Source organism: Biomphalaria glabrata, chromosome 4, assembly GCF_947242115.1.
Source record: "Biomphalaria glabrata chromosome 4, xgBioGlab47.1, whole genome shotgun sequence".
NCBI lineage: Eukaryota > Metazoa > Mollusca > Gastropoda > Planorbidae > Biomphalaria > Biomphalaria glabrata.
Genome location: NC_074714.1, coordinates 38,947,591 through 38,965,348, shown reverse-complemented (window position 1 = coordinate 38,965,348; position 17,758 = coordinate 38,947,591). Strand labels below are relative to the sequence as shown.

The following is a 17,758-nucleotide window of genomic DNA, read 5'->3' as shown; positions in this document are numbered from 1 at the left end:
CCACCACTTTTAAATGAATAATGCAGCTAGCATAGAAATGGGATTATTATAAAAGACTAAATAGATGTTGCTAAAATCTTTAACTGGATACAAAAATAGTGTAAACGTAAAACAATTATTATTTATTAATAACTTTTTTTTCATTCAATACCTCTATAGCGTCTAAAGATCTAATACTGTCACTTAAAATTTGTATAAAAACTAAGAATCTATTTTTTGCAGAACTAAGGTATAAAAAACGGCAATGAATTAAAAGAAAAACTTACTGCGTCAGTGCAAGATGGTGAATATAAAACTTTGCTACTGACATTTTCATCCACGCTGACAACAACAAATGATTCATTACAGACAGGACTGTTGTCATTGATATCTTCCACTAAAATAGTTAAGGTGGTTGAATTGTTCAGACCAGTAGAGTCTTGTACCATCAGACTCAAAGTGTAGGATTTCTCCAGCTCATAGTCAAGTGAGGAAAATATCTGGAAGAAAATTCTCAATGAGATAAACAAAAACATTTGTGTCTATGGATACAGAAGAGGGAAAAAAAAAGAAAGTTCTTGATTGATTGGCCAAGTTGTTAAATTAAAATATAGACTGTGGCCAAAATGTTTAATAAAAACTGAAGCTATAAAAATTATCTGTATACTTTGCCTCTTTCTATTATAAGGTCTGCCAATATATATATAATTATAAGAATTTTTATCTAAATAATTTTGAATTCACTAACTTTGATTTTGTTGACGTCCAGAGTAAATTTCTGATTGGAGTTGCCACCAGTGATAGTGAAGACCTTCATATGATCATAAATATCACCATCTGTGGCATTGAGTACAAACACAACACTGCCAACACTAGCATTTTCTTTTACTGTCGTACTGTAGGGACCAACTGGGCTAAACTGAGGCTTGAACTCATTCACATCTGTTAATGTCACCTATATAAAGTAAAAAAAAAAATGAACAAGTTTTTAAGCAAAAGCACAAAGATTTTTTAATTAGGAAACAAATGGAGAAGGTGGGATATTGAACCAAGTTTTCTGATAGCTGTAAAGTAAGAAATTAACTAAACAAAGTCTGCACTCATCTATCAATAGCTCTAGTTTATTATTTTTCTATTTTTTTTTATATTCATTAAAAAAAAGTTCACATTCTAATTTCCTCATTTACTCTATTTAATCACTTCATAGACCCACTTGTTCAGAAAGTATCTGTGCTAAATCTCTAACTCTAGCTAAATGAGTACTAACAGATGAGTACTATGTAGGTGAAATTTCAATTGAATACTTAAAGTCATGGGTCTAATAGTGTATACTTTGCTAGCATCCTCTGTTTGGGACCCCTCAACTCAAGAAAACATTAAGAAACTGGAACAGACACAAAATAGAGCAGTGAGATTCATAACAAACGAATATTCACATTTGACTAGAGTAACACCTTTAGTAAAATCACTAAATTTAGAAAGCCTTCAGGATAGAAGACTTAAAAGTAAGTAAAGTAGCAATTATAAATAAAACACTGAACCATAATCTTCAAATAAAAAAAAAAATTTAATAAAATACTTAGAAAGACACAAAGATAAAGGTACATTCCTCATTCCATATGCTATGACAAATTTGTACAAATACTCCTTCTTCCCTAGTGCTATTAGAGCATGGAATGGGTTTCCTGAACTAGCCAGGAAGCCAGTGACTTGGCAGAATTTAGATCATTGGTTAATATGCATAACTAAAAGCATGATGTGTAGGACGTATTCATCTTCTTTTTTAAAGTAACGTCTGTATTATATAAGATAAGAAGATTAGATAAGCAGTACAGACAGGCTTTATATTGTTTATTATGACTGGAACACCCCCTTCTTTTTTTTTTATATTTTTTTAATTAATTGGCCATGTTTAAATGATTAATCTAACATACTTTTTTAGCTCATGACTTAGTGTAACTGTTACAATGAAATTTCATGTCCTGCTCTCTATCTCCTCTTTCTCTCTCTTTCACTCTCTGGATCCCCCTCATTTTTTTTTTATCTACACATCCTAATTTCTCCCACATAAACTTTTGACTTGATTTGGAGAGACCTGCTTCATAATACGTCCCCAATACATACAAGCTCTCATATTTGGCCCCGTTTATTTTAGTAGCACATTTATTTATCTGCTCCCACCCCACCCCTGTTAACAACAAAAAGTTAGTCCTTCGTAAACATTTGTGTTCCCTTTTCTACATTTTCCTTGGTATTTTGTTCTCTAAATAAAAAGAAATATCAATTTGGTTTTATTTATTGTAATCGTTTATTTGAATGTAGCAAAATGACAGTACATCTAGTTTTTTGTAAGAATTGTAAAAAAAAAATTCATGCAGTGTTTTTGAGTCTATTTTGAAAAGGAAGTGGAAATGACTTTTAAAAATCCCTAATCTTTTAAATACTTTAAACACATAGTGAGGCCTTTTGGGGAAATACCGAAATAAAAATACAAAATGTCTGATAGAAAGCTTGCTGTTTTTTTGTGAATAGCTGGCCTCAGTTTGCGATCTGTCAAAACAGGCAACTAGGAGGTACGAAATTTCTTGCGGATCTGTACAACAGTTTAAGAGATCTCATGATCAATGAATGAGTGTTATTTTACAAATATATAATCAATTACACATCAGAATTATTTAGGCCATTTTCTACCTATTCATTCCAACTAACATAAACAAGGAAAATTAGATTATACATTATACACTTTCATTAATAACAAGTGCAGTTATGTGGCCAACATTAAAGTCCACCATTATGGACTTCATTAAACTGTCGATGGACTAGAGAGTACTCTATACAAAAACAAAATATAGCAAAAACAAACGATTCTGAATAACCTCTCTAGACTATTGTTTTGATGGTCCCCAGCCTCTAACCCTGTCTTCCACTGTCCCTGCCTGTCCTCTGAATGAATTCTAGACTGTGGTCTTGATGGTCCCCAGCCTCTAACCCTGCCTTTACTGTCCCTGCCTGTCCTCTGGGACATGTGGGCTAGGATGTAATAATCTTCAATTCTGAAAGAGCATCTTGAACATGTCAAACAAACATTTTCCTAGAACATGGACACCACACCACAAGATACAGAATAGAACAATCTTCTAACCTTCAGTGTTACATTGACATTGTTCACTCCATCAGTAACTAGAATCTGCAGCACATATGCTTGCTTTATTTCATAGTCCAGTGTCGCATTAGTTACAGCAAATACATTCCCATTGGCATCAACAACAAAGTTATTCTCCTCATTACCTAGAAGTAGATGTTTTATTTTTTGTAAAGCAAAATTCATAGCTCATTTAGAATGAAGACTCAAAAGACAAACATAATGACAGATAATGTGATTTGTAATTATGTGCTGATGGTGGAGAAAGTAGGTCACTAACCTGCTACAATGCTGTATTTTAGAGTGCCAACAGTATCTCTGTCTGAACAAGACAAGAATTGGATGGAAACATTTTGGCTGTTTTCAGGGAGAGCAACAGGTGTAGAGAATGCACAGTTGGGCGGATTATCATTGACATCTTTCACAAAGATAGTTAGAGTGACTGTCCCTGTCAGTGGTGGAGAACCTTTATCCTTTTTTGGGTGAATATAAAACAATTAAATTTATTTCTGACAATATTGGTTAGGATTAAAATATAATCTAAGTAATTACCTTTACATAGGATATTTAACTCTTTCTCTCCATAATTATTTTTTCCTTTCGATAGTATTATTCCTTTTGCTCATTTGTATTTCACTATCCTGTTATGATTAAACTTCAAAAACCTTTTTGTTTGTTATAAGAAATTTTATATTAGGTATTGAACTCTAGGAGTAAGCATGCTTTTTTACAAATCACAAATTAAAGTTTATAAATCCAAAAATCAATTTAGTTTTATGTGTGTCAAATCAACGTTGGCATTGTCAATTAGGAGAGAAAGAGTTAACAATTAAAACAAGATTTATCTTACAAATCTGTTGTACATTTAAAAAAATATAATTAAAACACACATTAAATACATTACATATACAAGTTTGAAAGGCATTATAAAAACATTTTTTTGAACTATCATGCAATTCTATGGGATGAATTATTATTGTCATTTTTAGCTGTCACCATTTTGACTTAATTCTCAAAGGGGATAAGCAGATGTAGTACTTTGTAAAAGAGATGTTTTAAACGTTTATGAAAAATCTCATTTCCAGATCATCTCTGGACATGTGCAGAGAGTGTCCAAGCTTTGCATCCATAGAGGAAAACAGTCTTGGCCAACAACAGAAGCTTGATTGGGAGGGGGGGGGGTGCTTTGCTTGTTAATTGAAAGAGAGGACACCCCTAAGTTTGTGCCCGATTACCTGTACCAATCATAGCTTTGAGGTAACAGCATCAAAATTTTCCTTTTCTCAATGCTGATCTCCATAAAGCAATGTTGCTACTCTCAAAACTATTATTCTCTATCAAAATCCCAATGGAATAGAACTTAAGAAATGTTTCTTGTTCATTAAACTGTATTTGTGTAAGTCAACCAGTCATCCCCCTAGGATTGAACAAGGTATGAATGATGGACGAAAAAAAGAGGGGGAGGGGAGGAGAGTCCATTACAATTGAGTGTGTGTGTGTTTTAAAAGAACCATGGGATCAACTAAATGAATTAATGGAAGAAAAAAAAAAAGAAACCTAGGCATTAATTAAATATATAATTCAATTAATTTCATAAGCCCTCTGTAAGCAATAAATTCTATTTCATTAATAAAAACTATTTCCCAAAAAAACAAAAAAATTTGGTATAAAATGGTAAAATCATAAAAAAAAATAATTTACAGATAGCATCACATAATTAAGTATGTATTGTAAAAATAAATTACTCACACTAGCTGTTATGATAAGTTGATACTCTGATACTGTTTCATAGTCAAGAGAACTTTCTAAATACACAGTACCATCAGTTTTGTCAATTCTAAATTTATTTCCAATGTTACCACTTAGTATACTGTACACTAGTTCAGCTGTGAATACAAAAACATAAAAGTAGAATTTAATATATCCCCATAACATAGTTTTTTCAAATTTGCACATTAATGCATGTCTTAATTACATTAGTACAGGTTAAAATAGTAACACTGATAGCATGTTTCTTTAATGCCAATTTAATGCAAGTTTTAATATATCATGTCATATCAATGCAAGTTTTAATGTGACTGTATAACATTGATGCAAATTATAATATGTCTCATTAAAACCCATTAATCAAGATTTTAGGTAAAAAATACTTAGCTTTAATTTAACATGTTTTACATGAATGCATGTATACTATGAGCAGAACTAGGGACCAAATTTGTGAGATTAGAGAAAATTGGTGAATTTAATATGACAAAATAATGGACAGTCCAGACCAGGGTATGAAGCCATATATGTAACATCTATATACCGGTACACAACATTGTTTTAGCACTTAGCTTCACATTTGTTTTTTATATGTGCATGCTTTATGCAAGAATTTATCTTCAATAATACACATATTTATTATGATTTGATTTCAAAGTTTAATTTGAGTTTCTGTTTTCTTACAGTGATTTTTATGTCTACATAAAACAAGTCTAAGGTGTAAACAATATTAAAAGACAAACTAATTTGATTGTAACAGTTTAAGAGCTTAAGTAATACAGTTGGATACATCATGTTCTTTATTTAATTCTAATTTCTTCCTCTATGAATAAGTCTGTTACCTACCATTAGGTCCAATATCACTGTCATTAGCCTGAGCAGTTATGATGGAAGTACCCACAGTAATATTTTCTAGTTCATAAACAGATGGCAATTGATTGAACACTGGAAAATTATCATTTAGGTCTGAAATAGAAGACATATACTTAAAAGCCTCCTTAAAATGCAAGTCACAATTATTGGCTGAAGAAAAGAAACATGCATAAGAGATGAACTACATGAACTGAGAGATGGCCTTTCTAGTATCTATATCCAGAAAGCAGATTTGTGATCACCATATGTAACGATACAATACTAATAGATTAAAAAAGCAAACATAGTTGTGAATAGGAGAGAAACTGAAGCTTTATGGAAGTGACTAAATGGTTTTGTTTGTAAATAAGGGAAATGCAGTTCAGAACTATTAACAAGATGCCACTTTCGTTACATTGAGAAATAGCATTTACTATACAAGTAAGAGCCACCTAGTATATTCTTTTATGTTACTAAACAAGCAACTGCTCAAACTTGCTGTTGAATAGATCACAACACATGAGAGTCTCTTTAGGACTCTAGATCAATCCTCTCAACTTAAAAAATGGGGATGAACACAATCTTTCTGTTTGAGCTGGTTACTGGCAGTTGAAAATTCACCTCAAAATTTTTCCCCAGGGCTTTAATCGTGGGACACTTGAGACTAAAGGAGGTGGGGTCCATTATTTGGGGAAAATCTCCTTTCAGAAATAGTTTGATGAAATATGACAGAAAAGCTGAGGTATTCTCCCCCCTACCAAATGCAATGAACTTGGTTCCACATGGCACCTCATTAGGATGCTTTTTGTTTCACTATTGGAGATTTTCATAAAATGGAGGCAAATCTATAACTGGCAAGTTTTTGTGTATCTGGTGTCTGGAAGTATTGATAAACTTTTACATTTTTAGAACCAAATCAAATCAAATCAAAATTGGAAACAAAAGGTAAATTTGTGAATAACTTTTAGGCCTATACTTCTCACAAAGAAAGCTCCCACCCAAATACCAGATGGCTAACAAATGGGAGATAGTCAAACTTATCCAGACAACTGAAGGAATAAAAGAACTACAGCATAATGTAGTAGCTTATGTTACTGGGCACCATGTAAATGGTTTATCAGATGAGTAAAAATATTAACATAATCTTAACATAAATCTGAAGCTCTCAAGTTCAGATCCTGGTGAGATATTGATATCTCTTTTTAAAAACTGTTATTAAAGGTATTGCTATGCTAATTAAAAATTAAAATATCCCCAATTTATTTCAGCCTTTTTTCAGTCATTTGCTTCCATTATGTTAATTAATATATAACTATTTCATGAACACAAAGCACAGAGAAACAAAACAACACATGCACACAATAGTTAAAGCATAAAGCTTTGAAATGAAAACAAAAAACTTCCATTACCTGCAATTGTTACTTCAGCAATGACTGTTGTGGTCAGTTTATTGGTCAAAGACTGGTCAGAAACTTCAACAACTATGGGATAGAAATCTTCCACCTCTCTATCAAAGCTGACACCATTTTTCACCTTGATGACACCAAGACTTGTCACTTCAAACCAATTGGTTGTATTGGAAGCTGTTTACAAAGTGTTGATTTTAGAAATCATTGTTAAATACTTCTAGCAGCAAATTTTCAATTAGGGGAAGAGGTCAACAAGACTAAAGTGCACTGAGAATGCTATAGCATGAAGGATAAGCTAAACAAAAACCTGTATAAGATTTGTTTGAGACAGACAGAATGAGTTGATATAAACTTAAAAAAAAAATGAACACATCTACTTAAGTAGCCTATATACAAACATATAGTAAATATAGCATTTTTAGCTACTAGCATGATTTTCCTGTTTAATTTGTATCCAACAAAAAAGAGAACTTAGAAATATTATCACAAGGAAAACTGAGAATGAGATGAATGGATTTAAATTTATAGTCAAAATCTTACTCATGGTATAACTAATGGCATTGTTGTGCTGTAATGGGTCAAGGTCACGATCAAGGCAGTTCAGTGAAGCAATGATGGATGGGGTCATGATGCTTTCAACAATCAACGCTGTGTAGAAAGTCTGGGTGCATGTAGGTGCATTGTCATTGACATCCAGTACAGTCACTAGAAATACAGGCATAAAGCTCTACATCGTATGCAATCTATATATGATGTTTTGAAATCATTTTGTGTTATCAAACAATGTAATTTTTAATGTAAAGAGGCACACATGCTTTTATTATCAAAGAACTTTTTCACTCTACACCATATATTTTTTTAATTCGTTTGTATTGCTGGGAGTCTGGGAGCGCATGAGGTGCCCTGACCGCACTGCCCTGTGGTGAAGGCTGTCCAGGCCTTAGAAAGCTATTATAGCACAGTGCAGGACAGGCCACTGTCCTGTTAGCTCATATTTCTCACGGCTATGGCCAAATTTGGACTCATGTTGCTCCCACTGCAGTGAAGAAGAGGAAACTGTGTCTCATATTCTTTTTGACTGCCCCAGACTTGCTGATCTCCGTCTCGACAGGTCTGGGAAACAAAAAATTCTCGACCTGTATGGTGACGTATGCACAATGCAAAAAAGCAGGGTTTCTATCCAGGGCTTTTGCAAGAGAGGATTTGGGCCTCTCAAGCCCTCACTCAAATGGAGATCGATGATGATGCCTTACATTAAAAATGTTTTCAAACTCTTAACAAAAGGAATAACGTTTTCATTAGATTAGTGGTTTACAATTTTTTTCTTCAGTTTTTAGGTTTACCTATCAGCGTTAAGGTTCCAGTTTTTGGAGGAGATCCTTTGTCAGTGGCTCTGATGTGTAAGGTGTACTCCTGATTGGTCTCTCTGTCAATGTTAGCAACCACATTCAATAGACCTGAGACTGGGTCAATTTCAAGTGGACCTACATAGTAGGAAGTTCAAATTTAAATACATTTAACAAACTATTACTTAATTTATTTATAAATGTCTATTAATGATTTCATAAATAATTCATAAGAACTATGATGAATTTATAAGAACTATTAATTAATTTTTATAAGAACTATTAATGAATTTATAAGAACTATTAATGAATTTATAAGAACTATTATTGAAATAATAAGAACTATTATAGAAACAAAAAATATAAAAATTCATAGAGTAAAAAGCTTCATGACAAAACCACTGAAATCTTATGCAGAAAGAAAATTGTGAGCCATTTTTAAAAGCTATAGCAGATTGAACATGCAGTCCATGCACAGAGGCAGTTTAAAAAAAAATAGTTACCTGGATCAATGCTGTAAGTGAACTGTCCATCCAATCCACTATCTCCATCTGTTACATTAAACTAGAAGAAACATGAAAATTGGATTTATACAAAACAATTTTTTCAGACAAAAATATGCTTATTATTCCCCTAAAGATCTAATAAAAGAATAAAAAAAAAAAATGAAAACCCATAGGGTGACAAGTGCAAGAATTACTAACTATTGATTGGGGAAACATGAGATTGTTGACAGTTAAATAATTATAAGGTGCTCTGGCCAACCAATGCAAAATACAGCAAAATAAAAAGAAATTAGATTAGTTCAAATAATTGTGTCACACTAGTTTTTAAAAAGTCAATCACATTTTTCAATATCATTTAAACTGTGGCTGATTTAGTACCAAATTAAATAAATAAATACTCATTTATAAACTGATTCAAACCCAAGACTACCAGAGTGAAAGATGCATTAGAAAAGTAATTTCCTTTTTTTCCGATTAAAATGTCTTTTTTTTTTTAGACTTAACACTTCAGATAAAAAAATTAAGATGCAAATGTGGCATCTTATTTTTCAATACTATCCAATACTTTCTCAGCTGACATAATTAGAACTTGCAAAATACAATGTTCATTATAATTCTTGATATAGAGTAACCTCTAAAATAGACATTTCTATATATATAATTTATCATAATATAAAGCCGGTACAAAAATAGGAATTCATGTATATATTGTTTAGAAATGTATTTAAAATATTTTTTAAAAATCTCCCTAGAGAAACATAATCCAGTTCTTAATTCCCTAACATGTCAATAGTAAGAAGACTTACATCAAGATTGAATGTGAAGTTTGTGAGAGTGTTCTCGGTGATATTGTAGTGTAATGTTGAGACATTGAAGGTTGGTGTAAAGTCATTTACAGGCAAAACTTGGATAGTGTAACTGGCATTAGCTGTAAACATTCCATCTGTGGCCTGGATGATTAGAAAGTAGCTGGTCACAGTTTCATAATCCAGTTCCTGGGCCACAGATATCACTCCAGTAGTGCCGTTGATTCTGTGATTTAAAGCAAAAAGAAAAGGTTGTAACATACTTCCTCTTACCAGAAATGCTTTGACTATTTCCACACTTAACACATGTACCTCACCTGAGCCATGGTTCTTTGTCATCGTGTAAGATAAAAATCCATTTTAAAGATTTTTTTAAAGACAAAATTCTCAACAAGAATATATGTCAAATAGTTTTTGGTGATGTAACTCACAAATAAAAGCATTTTCTCTGCATTAATTGAAACAGCACTTTTACAAACAAACAACCCAAAAACTATCTACTCAATATAGAAAGAAAATCAAGATTTTTAAATAAATATACAAGACAAAAATAAAAGCTGAAATTTAAACAAAAAATAATTATAAACTTTTTCAAAGTCAACTTAAGAGGTACATTTTAATCTCTTTTTAAAAGGCACATTTTTATCTCTTTTCTGGCATATATTGGACAACAAGGTAGGTGTCACTGTGTTGTTTTTATATATTATGGATGTGGCTGTGGTTATCAATGTAGGCGTGGTGGTGACATTGGGTTCTTGTTACAAATCACTGAATAATGAAATGACGCTGGGTGTAGCAGACAATAAGTTTAATATAACACCACATAGTGAATACACCATACCATTCGACCCAGGAATGGTCAGTATTAATCCAACAGTAATATACGAATATCACAACTTAGTACTTATTCTATAACCAACTACTTTAAACATCTAACTCTACTGCTTATATCTTAAGTGACTCAATACAAGTGCTTGCTACAAGATCTCTATGTGGACTGACTGCCTTTAACTCTCTGGTTCACCTAAGGTCAAAAGTGTTCACCTTAGTGCAACATGGGTTGTGAATAAGATTCACAATATGGAATTAACATACACAATACAGAATTAGGGTTTCTACTCTATGGCACCAACTTTGAGGTGGTGACATTACCTATCACCCCCCTTTTGAAAAAAATTTTGAAGAAATTTTTTTCAGCTTGACGACATAATTATCATAAGTAGGATCAATTGGAATTCTTGGGGTCTATCAAATGTACAATTGCAGAGTTCAAATAGAACTACAAACTTCAAATAAAATATATAATATGACAGTGTTACACAAAATATTTGCTGAATCAAAAAAAATTCATACAAGGGCAAAATTCTCTAATTCATCATATTCTTGTAAGGCAATTCAAATAATTGTCTGAGTCAAATACTTAACCTCTCAAATAATTCTTTACATGTAGTTCTAATATATACATCAATATTCAAATGTGTTCAATATTTACAAGTCTTTTTCATAATAATATGTGCAAAGTGTGATGAAAATTTCAATGACAATCTCCTATGTCACAATGTGAAAAATTAATACAAGTTTTTTATTCACAATATCTATTTATAAAAAAAATCTTTGACACTATAGAAATGTTAGAAGTCTGGGTTTTTTTGACACCAATAGTACAATATGTACAAATCATGTAGAAAATGTTACAAGTAAGTCTCAATATGTAAGTGATAAGTATAGAAAAATTCAAAATATGTGTCAAAATTCAAGATCAAATTGATTAATGATCATTGTTACAAATTCAATGTATCTGTTTACTTCAATATGAGGTTTGACATCTCCATAAAAAATTGTTGTGCATTAATATTACACAAGTAAATATGTATAATTCAAGTATCAAAATATTGGATCAAAAGTATCAACATGAAATCAAAATAAATATCTTTCATGGTGCTTGTTGCATGCACCTTATGTTTCAATTAAGTATTTCTCCATATGACAGTTCAAATAATTTGTAGCTAGTAATGGCAAAAGTTTAATGTTACATTGTTTATCAAATGATTATTGTGTACAAAGTTCAAAAAACTCTTTTGTCAAAAAAGATTCAACTGAGAAAATGTGTCAGTTGTGATACAATCTTTGAGTTTACATTAATTTGTTCAAGCATATATATACAAGCATAACATCATAATGGTTTAGTTGTATTTATTTTAATCTGTTGTGAAAATGTGTAAGTCCAATTTAAAAGAATAATATCAAGTGTCTCTTTCAGTACTTGAAATATCAAAAAGTTTGTATAACAATCTTCTTGTTTACATCAATGATTGTTACAAAAACTATAGTCCATACGAATAGTTTGACAAAAATGTTTTCAAAAAAATACAAGTGTATGTCAATATTTAATTACACTAATTGACATTGAATAAATAAGTTACATTATGAATCAATCTCCTTTTTCAATAGTATTGAAAAATGTGACTAAGTTATATAATTGTGATAAATGACATAGTAAAAAAAAATTGCAATCTAGTTTACAATAGCTGTAGAAAAAAAAATTTTTGTCCAAGTTGTTCTCAATACAATGAGAAAAAATAATGTTTACATTGCATGGAAAAAATTAAGCTAGGTACTGAATAAGTTGGGAAAAAAAATTCAATGTTTGTTTACATTGTTGAGTACAAAAATGTTATTCTTGTTGACAAAAGAATGTGAAAAAATGTAGGTTACAATGAAGTAATCAAATTCCAAAGTTTGTTTACAAATAGTACTCAATGTTTACAAAATAATGCTCAGTGTTTACAACATGACATCATAGCTGGTTGTAAAAATAATTTTTTTTACTTTAAGGTGTGAATCTTAAATCTTTGACATTTAGCAATACAAGTTTTGACTAACATGACATAGATCATTATCTAAGTCATTCTGATTATCTTGAATATATCTGGACATAAAATCAGCAATAACATTATCTTTCCCTTTTATTTGTTTTATTTCAAAATGGAAATCAGCTAGGATCATGGTCCATCTTGTAATTCTACTATTAGTATTTGCTTTAACATTTAGAGTGGTTAATGGTTTATGATCTGTAAATATTAGGAAAAATCTGCCTAACAGATGTCTTTTTAGTCGCAGTGTACACCACACTATGGCTAAACATTCTTTTTCTATGGTGCTGTATCTTGTTTCTGCCCTGGATAATCTTCTACTAAGATATTCTATGGGGACCAGATTATTCTTATCATCTCTCTGCATAAGACATGCTCCTATGGCAGTGTCAGATGCGTCTGTGTATAATTCAAATACTTTATCTTTACTGGGTATATGTAATCTCTTATCATCATTAAATATTTCTTTGAGTTTATCTACTGCTTCTCTACATTCTTTAGAAGCTGCAATTATTTTCTTATATGTGTCCTTGTTGCTGTTCTTTACTTTTAATAAGTCATAAAGAGGAGATATTAATTGTGTATAGTTACTAATAAATTTCTTGTAAAAATTAAACAATCCTATAATGGCTTGAATGTCTTTTTTAGTTTCTGGTGGTTTAACTTGCATTATTTTATTTAGGTTGCTTCTAGTAGGCCTTATTTGTTTGTTTCCTATTTCATAGCCTAAAAATTCTATTTTAGTTTTCCCTATATGTAGTTTATCCGGGGCTATAGTCAACTTGTTCTCCCTCAGCCTATTTAATACTTGTTTGAGAGTTTTAATGTGATTTTCCCAAGTTTTTGAAAATATGCAGATATCATCCACGTAGAAAACTACATCTTCTATTCCCTCCAGCAACTTGGCCATACATTTTTGGAATGTTGCCGTACTGTTCACCAAGCCAAATGGCATCACATTCCATTGGTACACTCCTACTAGACCTGGCAAATTGCAGCTGAACGCGGCAAACTTTTTGGATCTCTCCTCCATCTCTATTTGCCAGAACCCACGGTTCAAATCACAAGTGGTAAATATTTCTGAGGTTCCTATTTTTTCTATCAACTGTTCTGGTAGAGGTAGTGGTTCTGCATCAATCACTGTTTTGCTATTCAATTCTCTAAAATCACAGCACACACGTAGAGTGTTATCTTTCTTTTTGACTATTACTATTGGGGACACATATTCACTTTGTTCATCTACCCTTCTGATTGTTCCATCCTTCAGTAACTTATTTAATTCTTCTTTAACTTTGTCACAGTATGCTGTTGGTATTGTATAGTTTTTTTTCTTTATTGCAGAATAGTCTTTCAATCTGATTTTATGCTGAATTATGCTTGTCCTCCCTAGTTGATTTGTAATCACATCCTTGTACTCTCTCAATACATTTTCTACTTGCTCTTCATTTGCTGCTGGTGTTTCAATATGTTGTGATACAGCACAGGCATGAAGAAAAAAATTTAGTTCGCTATCTGTCTCATCTTCAAATATCTCACATTCTTCCGCATCATTGCTTTGTACTACCATAGCATGTTCTCTTCTGGGGCTACCTTTCAGTTTGTTGACATGTAATTTCCTCACTATTCCATTCATCTCAACTTCATATGTTACGTTTCCTACTTTCTTTTCAATAGTATATGGACCATCATAAAATTCTTCCTCATCTCGCATTTTTACGTAAACTGTATCTCCTTCTTCAAATTCTCTTAACACTCTATTTTTGTTTTTAATGTCTCTGTGTTTCTTTGTGCTTCTTTTAATATTCTCTTGTGCCGTTTTGACCGCATATGTTAACTGATTTTTGTTCTTCACTATAAGTGGGAAATCTTCTTCTTTAATCTCAAGCATGTTTTGTTTCCATAAATGTAATGGTCCTCTCATTTTTCTGTTATGTACTAATTCATATGGAGAGAAACCTGTTGATTCGTTCTTGGCTTCACGGTACGCAAACAATATATATGGTAGCATCTCATCCCAGTTGTTTGGGTTTTCCATACATACTTTGTCCAACATAATCTTCATAGATTTATTCCAACGTTCTACAATACTGTTCGCTTGTGCATGGTAAACTGTACTAAAGACTTGATTGACTTCTGTTAACTTTGTGAATGCAGCTGTTAGGGCCGCTTTAAACTGAGTTCCGTTATCACTGACAATGGTTCTAGGAAAGCCTATCATGGTAAATAATAGTAATAACGTCTGACATATCGTACTTGCATCAATGTGTTTTAATGGGAAAGCTTCAGGCCAGCGTGTGGCAAAATCCATGAATGATAATATGTATCTATTTCCTTTAGCTGTTACAGTTGGAAGTTCAGCTATATCCATGGCTAGTTTTTCGAATGGTGTCTCTACTGTATCTGTTTCTTGTAGAGGTGCTTTGTGTTTCCCTGTGATTGGATTTCTTCTTATGCACTGTACACAACTCTTAGTATATGCCTTCACTTCTTGCTCCATCTTAGGCCAGAAACAGTTGTGTCTTATTTTTTCTAGTGTTCTTGTGTAAGCCATATGTCCAGCCAAGGGACTGTCATGACATGTTTCAATGATGCTTTTTCTCAATTGCTGAGGTATTACTATTTGTAGCACTTCATTTCCATTTCTTATTTTCTTATGCTTTATAGCTACTCCATTTATTTTGCTGTATGGTCCTTCAGTTCTGTTGCATAAATTCTTGCATATGTTCGAAATTGTTGGATCATTTTGCTGCATCTCAATTAATTCATCTTTGTTGACATTCATGTTTGGAATTATGGCCATAAAAGATTTGTCTTTCTTGTCATTTTTTATTTTTGATGTGTTCTCCGTTTGACACTCTATATGTACAGTATCTTTGTTTGAAATATACTGTTTGCCTTTATTTCTTTCACTGGTCACTTCACTTGTGTCAGTGTTTCTGCTTTCCTTATCTAATTTAGCTTGAGCTCTTGTTGTTACTGCAGCTACTTCTATATTTTCTTGATTTACACTATTAGCCCATTTTACTAAGGCTTCTTCTGATAGTTCAACTATATTCTCTATGTTCCCTATAATTAGTTCTTCAGCTGGGTTGTTCATTACTATGGCTTTGTATTGACCAGTGAACCATGGTGATTCAATGAAAACTAATGCTGTTTCACATACTTCCCATAAGTCTTTATTCGCATAAGTCAGTGTGACCTTGTCTTCAAGTATCTGTTCAGGTTTTACTAGTGATTTCTTCACAATGATTGAGGTGCAGCCGCTGTCACGTAATGCATATACCTTAATGCCATCCACATAGGCAGGATACACTTTTAATTTGGCTACCTTTGTCTGTATATATGCTACTGTTTCATATTCTATTGGTGTTTCAGTTGCTACAGCTGCTATGTTTTGTCTGGTATGATTGTTATTGTGGTAAGTATGTTGTCTATCTTGAAATTGATCTCTTCTAGACATTCTGTTGTTTTGCCATCTTCTGTTTGTTTGATGTGATCTACTGTTAGTTGGACTGTAGCTTTGCCATGTTCTTCTGTTATATTGTTGTTGATAGGATCTATTGTAGTTAGGACTGAAGCTCTGGAAAGTTCTGTTATCTCTTCCATATTTATGGTTTCTATTTACATATTGCTGTTTTTCTGATGCCATTCTCTTTCTGCACTCTGCTTTGGTGTGACCCAATATGCCACAGAAAAAACATTGTATGCTCTTGGCATATTTAAATTTATATGTAGTTCTTGGATGGTTTTCTGTCACTGTTGCAGCTACATTGTACAATTCCCTTTTGTCAATGGTGATGTTTGGGTGTGAGTCTTTGTATGTTGTTAAGTTTGATATCAATTCAGCTTCATTTTTTATTTTTCTCTCCTTCAGGAATGAGAATGCTGCATCTGTAACATTTATTAACACATTCTCAATGAGAAAGAAATCTAAGATCTGTTTGGGGTCATCTAAGTTACAGTTTGCGAGTTGTAGCCACTTTGTCATGTTCTGGCGCATGTCATGTATTGTTCTTTTTAAATCTGCATTCTTGGCTAGTTTTATTTCCCTAAAAAGTTTTCGATAGTGCTCCTCCGTTTTGCCAAAATGTTCAATTAGTCTTTGTTTTACTGTGTTGTAGTCTTTTCTTTGCTCCATAGTTAGTGTGTCGATGATGTTTAGTGGTTCACCTCTTAGGTTAGCTAGAAGTTGTTGAGCCATTTGTGCACTATTCATATTTGCTGTTTGACAGATGTATTCAAATTGAATTATGAAATTTTCCAATGTGTCTTCTTTTGGGTCAAAGTTCCTAAATTTGCTATGATACTGATGATGAGATGAAGTTTGACTTGCTGAATTGTCTTTATTTTCTTTTGCTAGCTTGGCCATTTTTTCTTCATGTTCTTTTAATTTTATTTCATGCTGGCGTTCTTTTTCTTTCTCTAAGTTTTCTTGTTCTTTCTCTCTCAGTCTTCTTTCATGTAGCCTTTCTTCCCGTTGCTTGTCTTTTTCTACTCTAATTCTATCTATTTCAATTTTAATGAATGCAGCTCTATCATCTTCTTTTAACTTTAGTTTATCCACTATCTCTATTAGTTTTTCATACTCAGCCATTTTCAAAGATTCAAATTAGTAATATAGTTTAGTAATAGATATGTGTACACTAGGTAGTTGTAAATGAATATTGTACGATAAATAATTATTATAGCTCAAATAGTAATTGCAGGTAATAGTAGATATATATTTTGTGCGAAACAATTGAGGTTATGAGTTATCTTAAGTTATTCTTGGTATTTTGTCTAGTTCGTAATGTAATACTTTACTGATCAATTATGTGATTATGTATTTCTAGTATCTCCACTTGCAATGTAAAAGTTTATTGCAACAAGTAATTCACAATTATGTGAGCCTTATTAGTCTGATAAATAGTGATCAATGTATCAATAGTATCAAAATAGTTCAATGTGTTTGAAGAGTATACACAATATAAATCTTGTCAATCTCAAATCAAAATATATCCCATAGTTTATCAAGTGTGTAGTGTAGTGTTGATAATAATAAAAAATAGGTTGAAATAAGAAGTAAAATAAATATATATATT

The 17,758-nt window shown here is 32.0% G+C and overlaps 1 protein-coding gene across 1 annotated transcript in view; it reads right to left on the bottom strand.

Moving 5' to 3' along the window:
* The window catches only part of LOC106079389 (protocadherin Fat 4-like), a 207,697-nt gene that overhangs the window by 19,106 nt on the left and 170,833 nt on the right, over positions 1-17,758 (bottom strand). The window contains exons 60-70 of the mRNA XM_056027674.1: positions 9,805-10,030; positions 8,996-9,056; positions 8,490-8,630; positions 7,687-7,851; positions 7,147-7,320; positions 5,732-5,851; positions 4,871-5,007; positions 3,402-3,594; positions 3,122-3,267; positions 728-934; positions 267-479 (exon numbers count right to left, since the gene is read on the bottom strand). Of these exons, the coding sequence (XP_055883649.1) occupies positions 267-479; positions 728-934; positions 3,122-3,267; positions 3,402-3,594; positions 4,871-5,007; positions 5,732-5,851; positions 7,147-7,320; positions 7,687-7,851; positions 8,490-8,630; positions 8,996-9,056; positions 9,805-10,030 (1,783 nt within the window). The remainder of the gene's footprint in view (positions 1-266; positions 480-727; positions 935-3,121; positions 3,268-3,401; positions 3,595-4,870; positions 5,008-5,731; positions 5,852-7,146; positions 7,321-7,686; positions 7,852-8,489; positions 8,631-8,995; positions 9,057-9,804; positions 10,031-17,758) is intronic.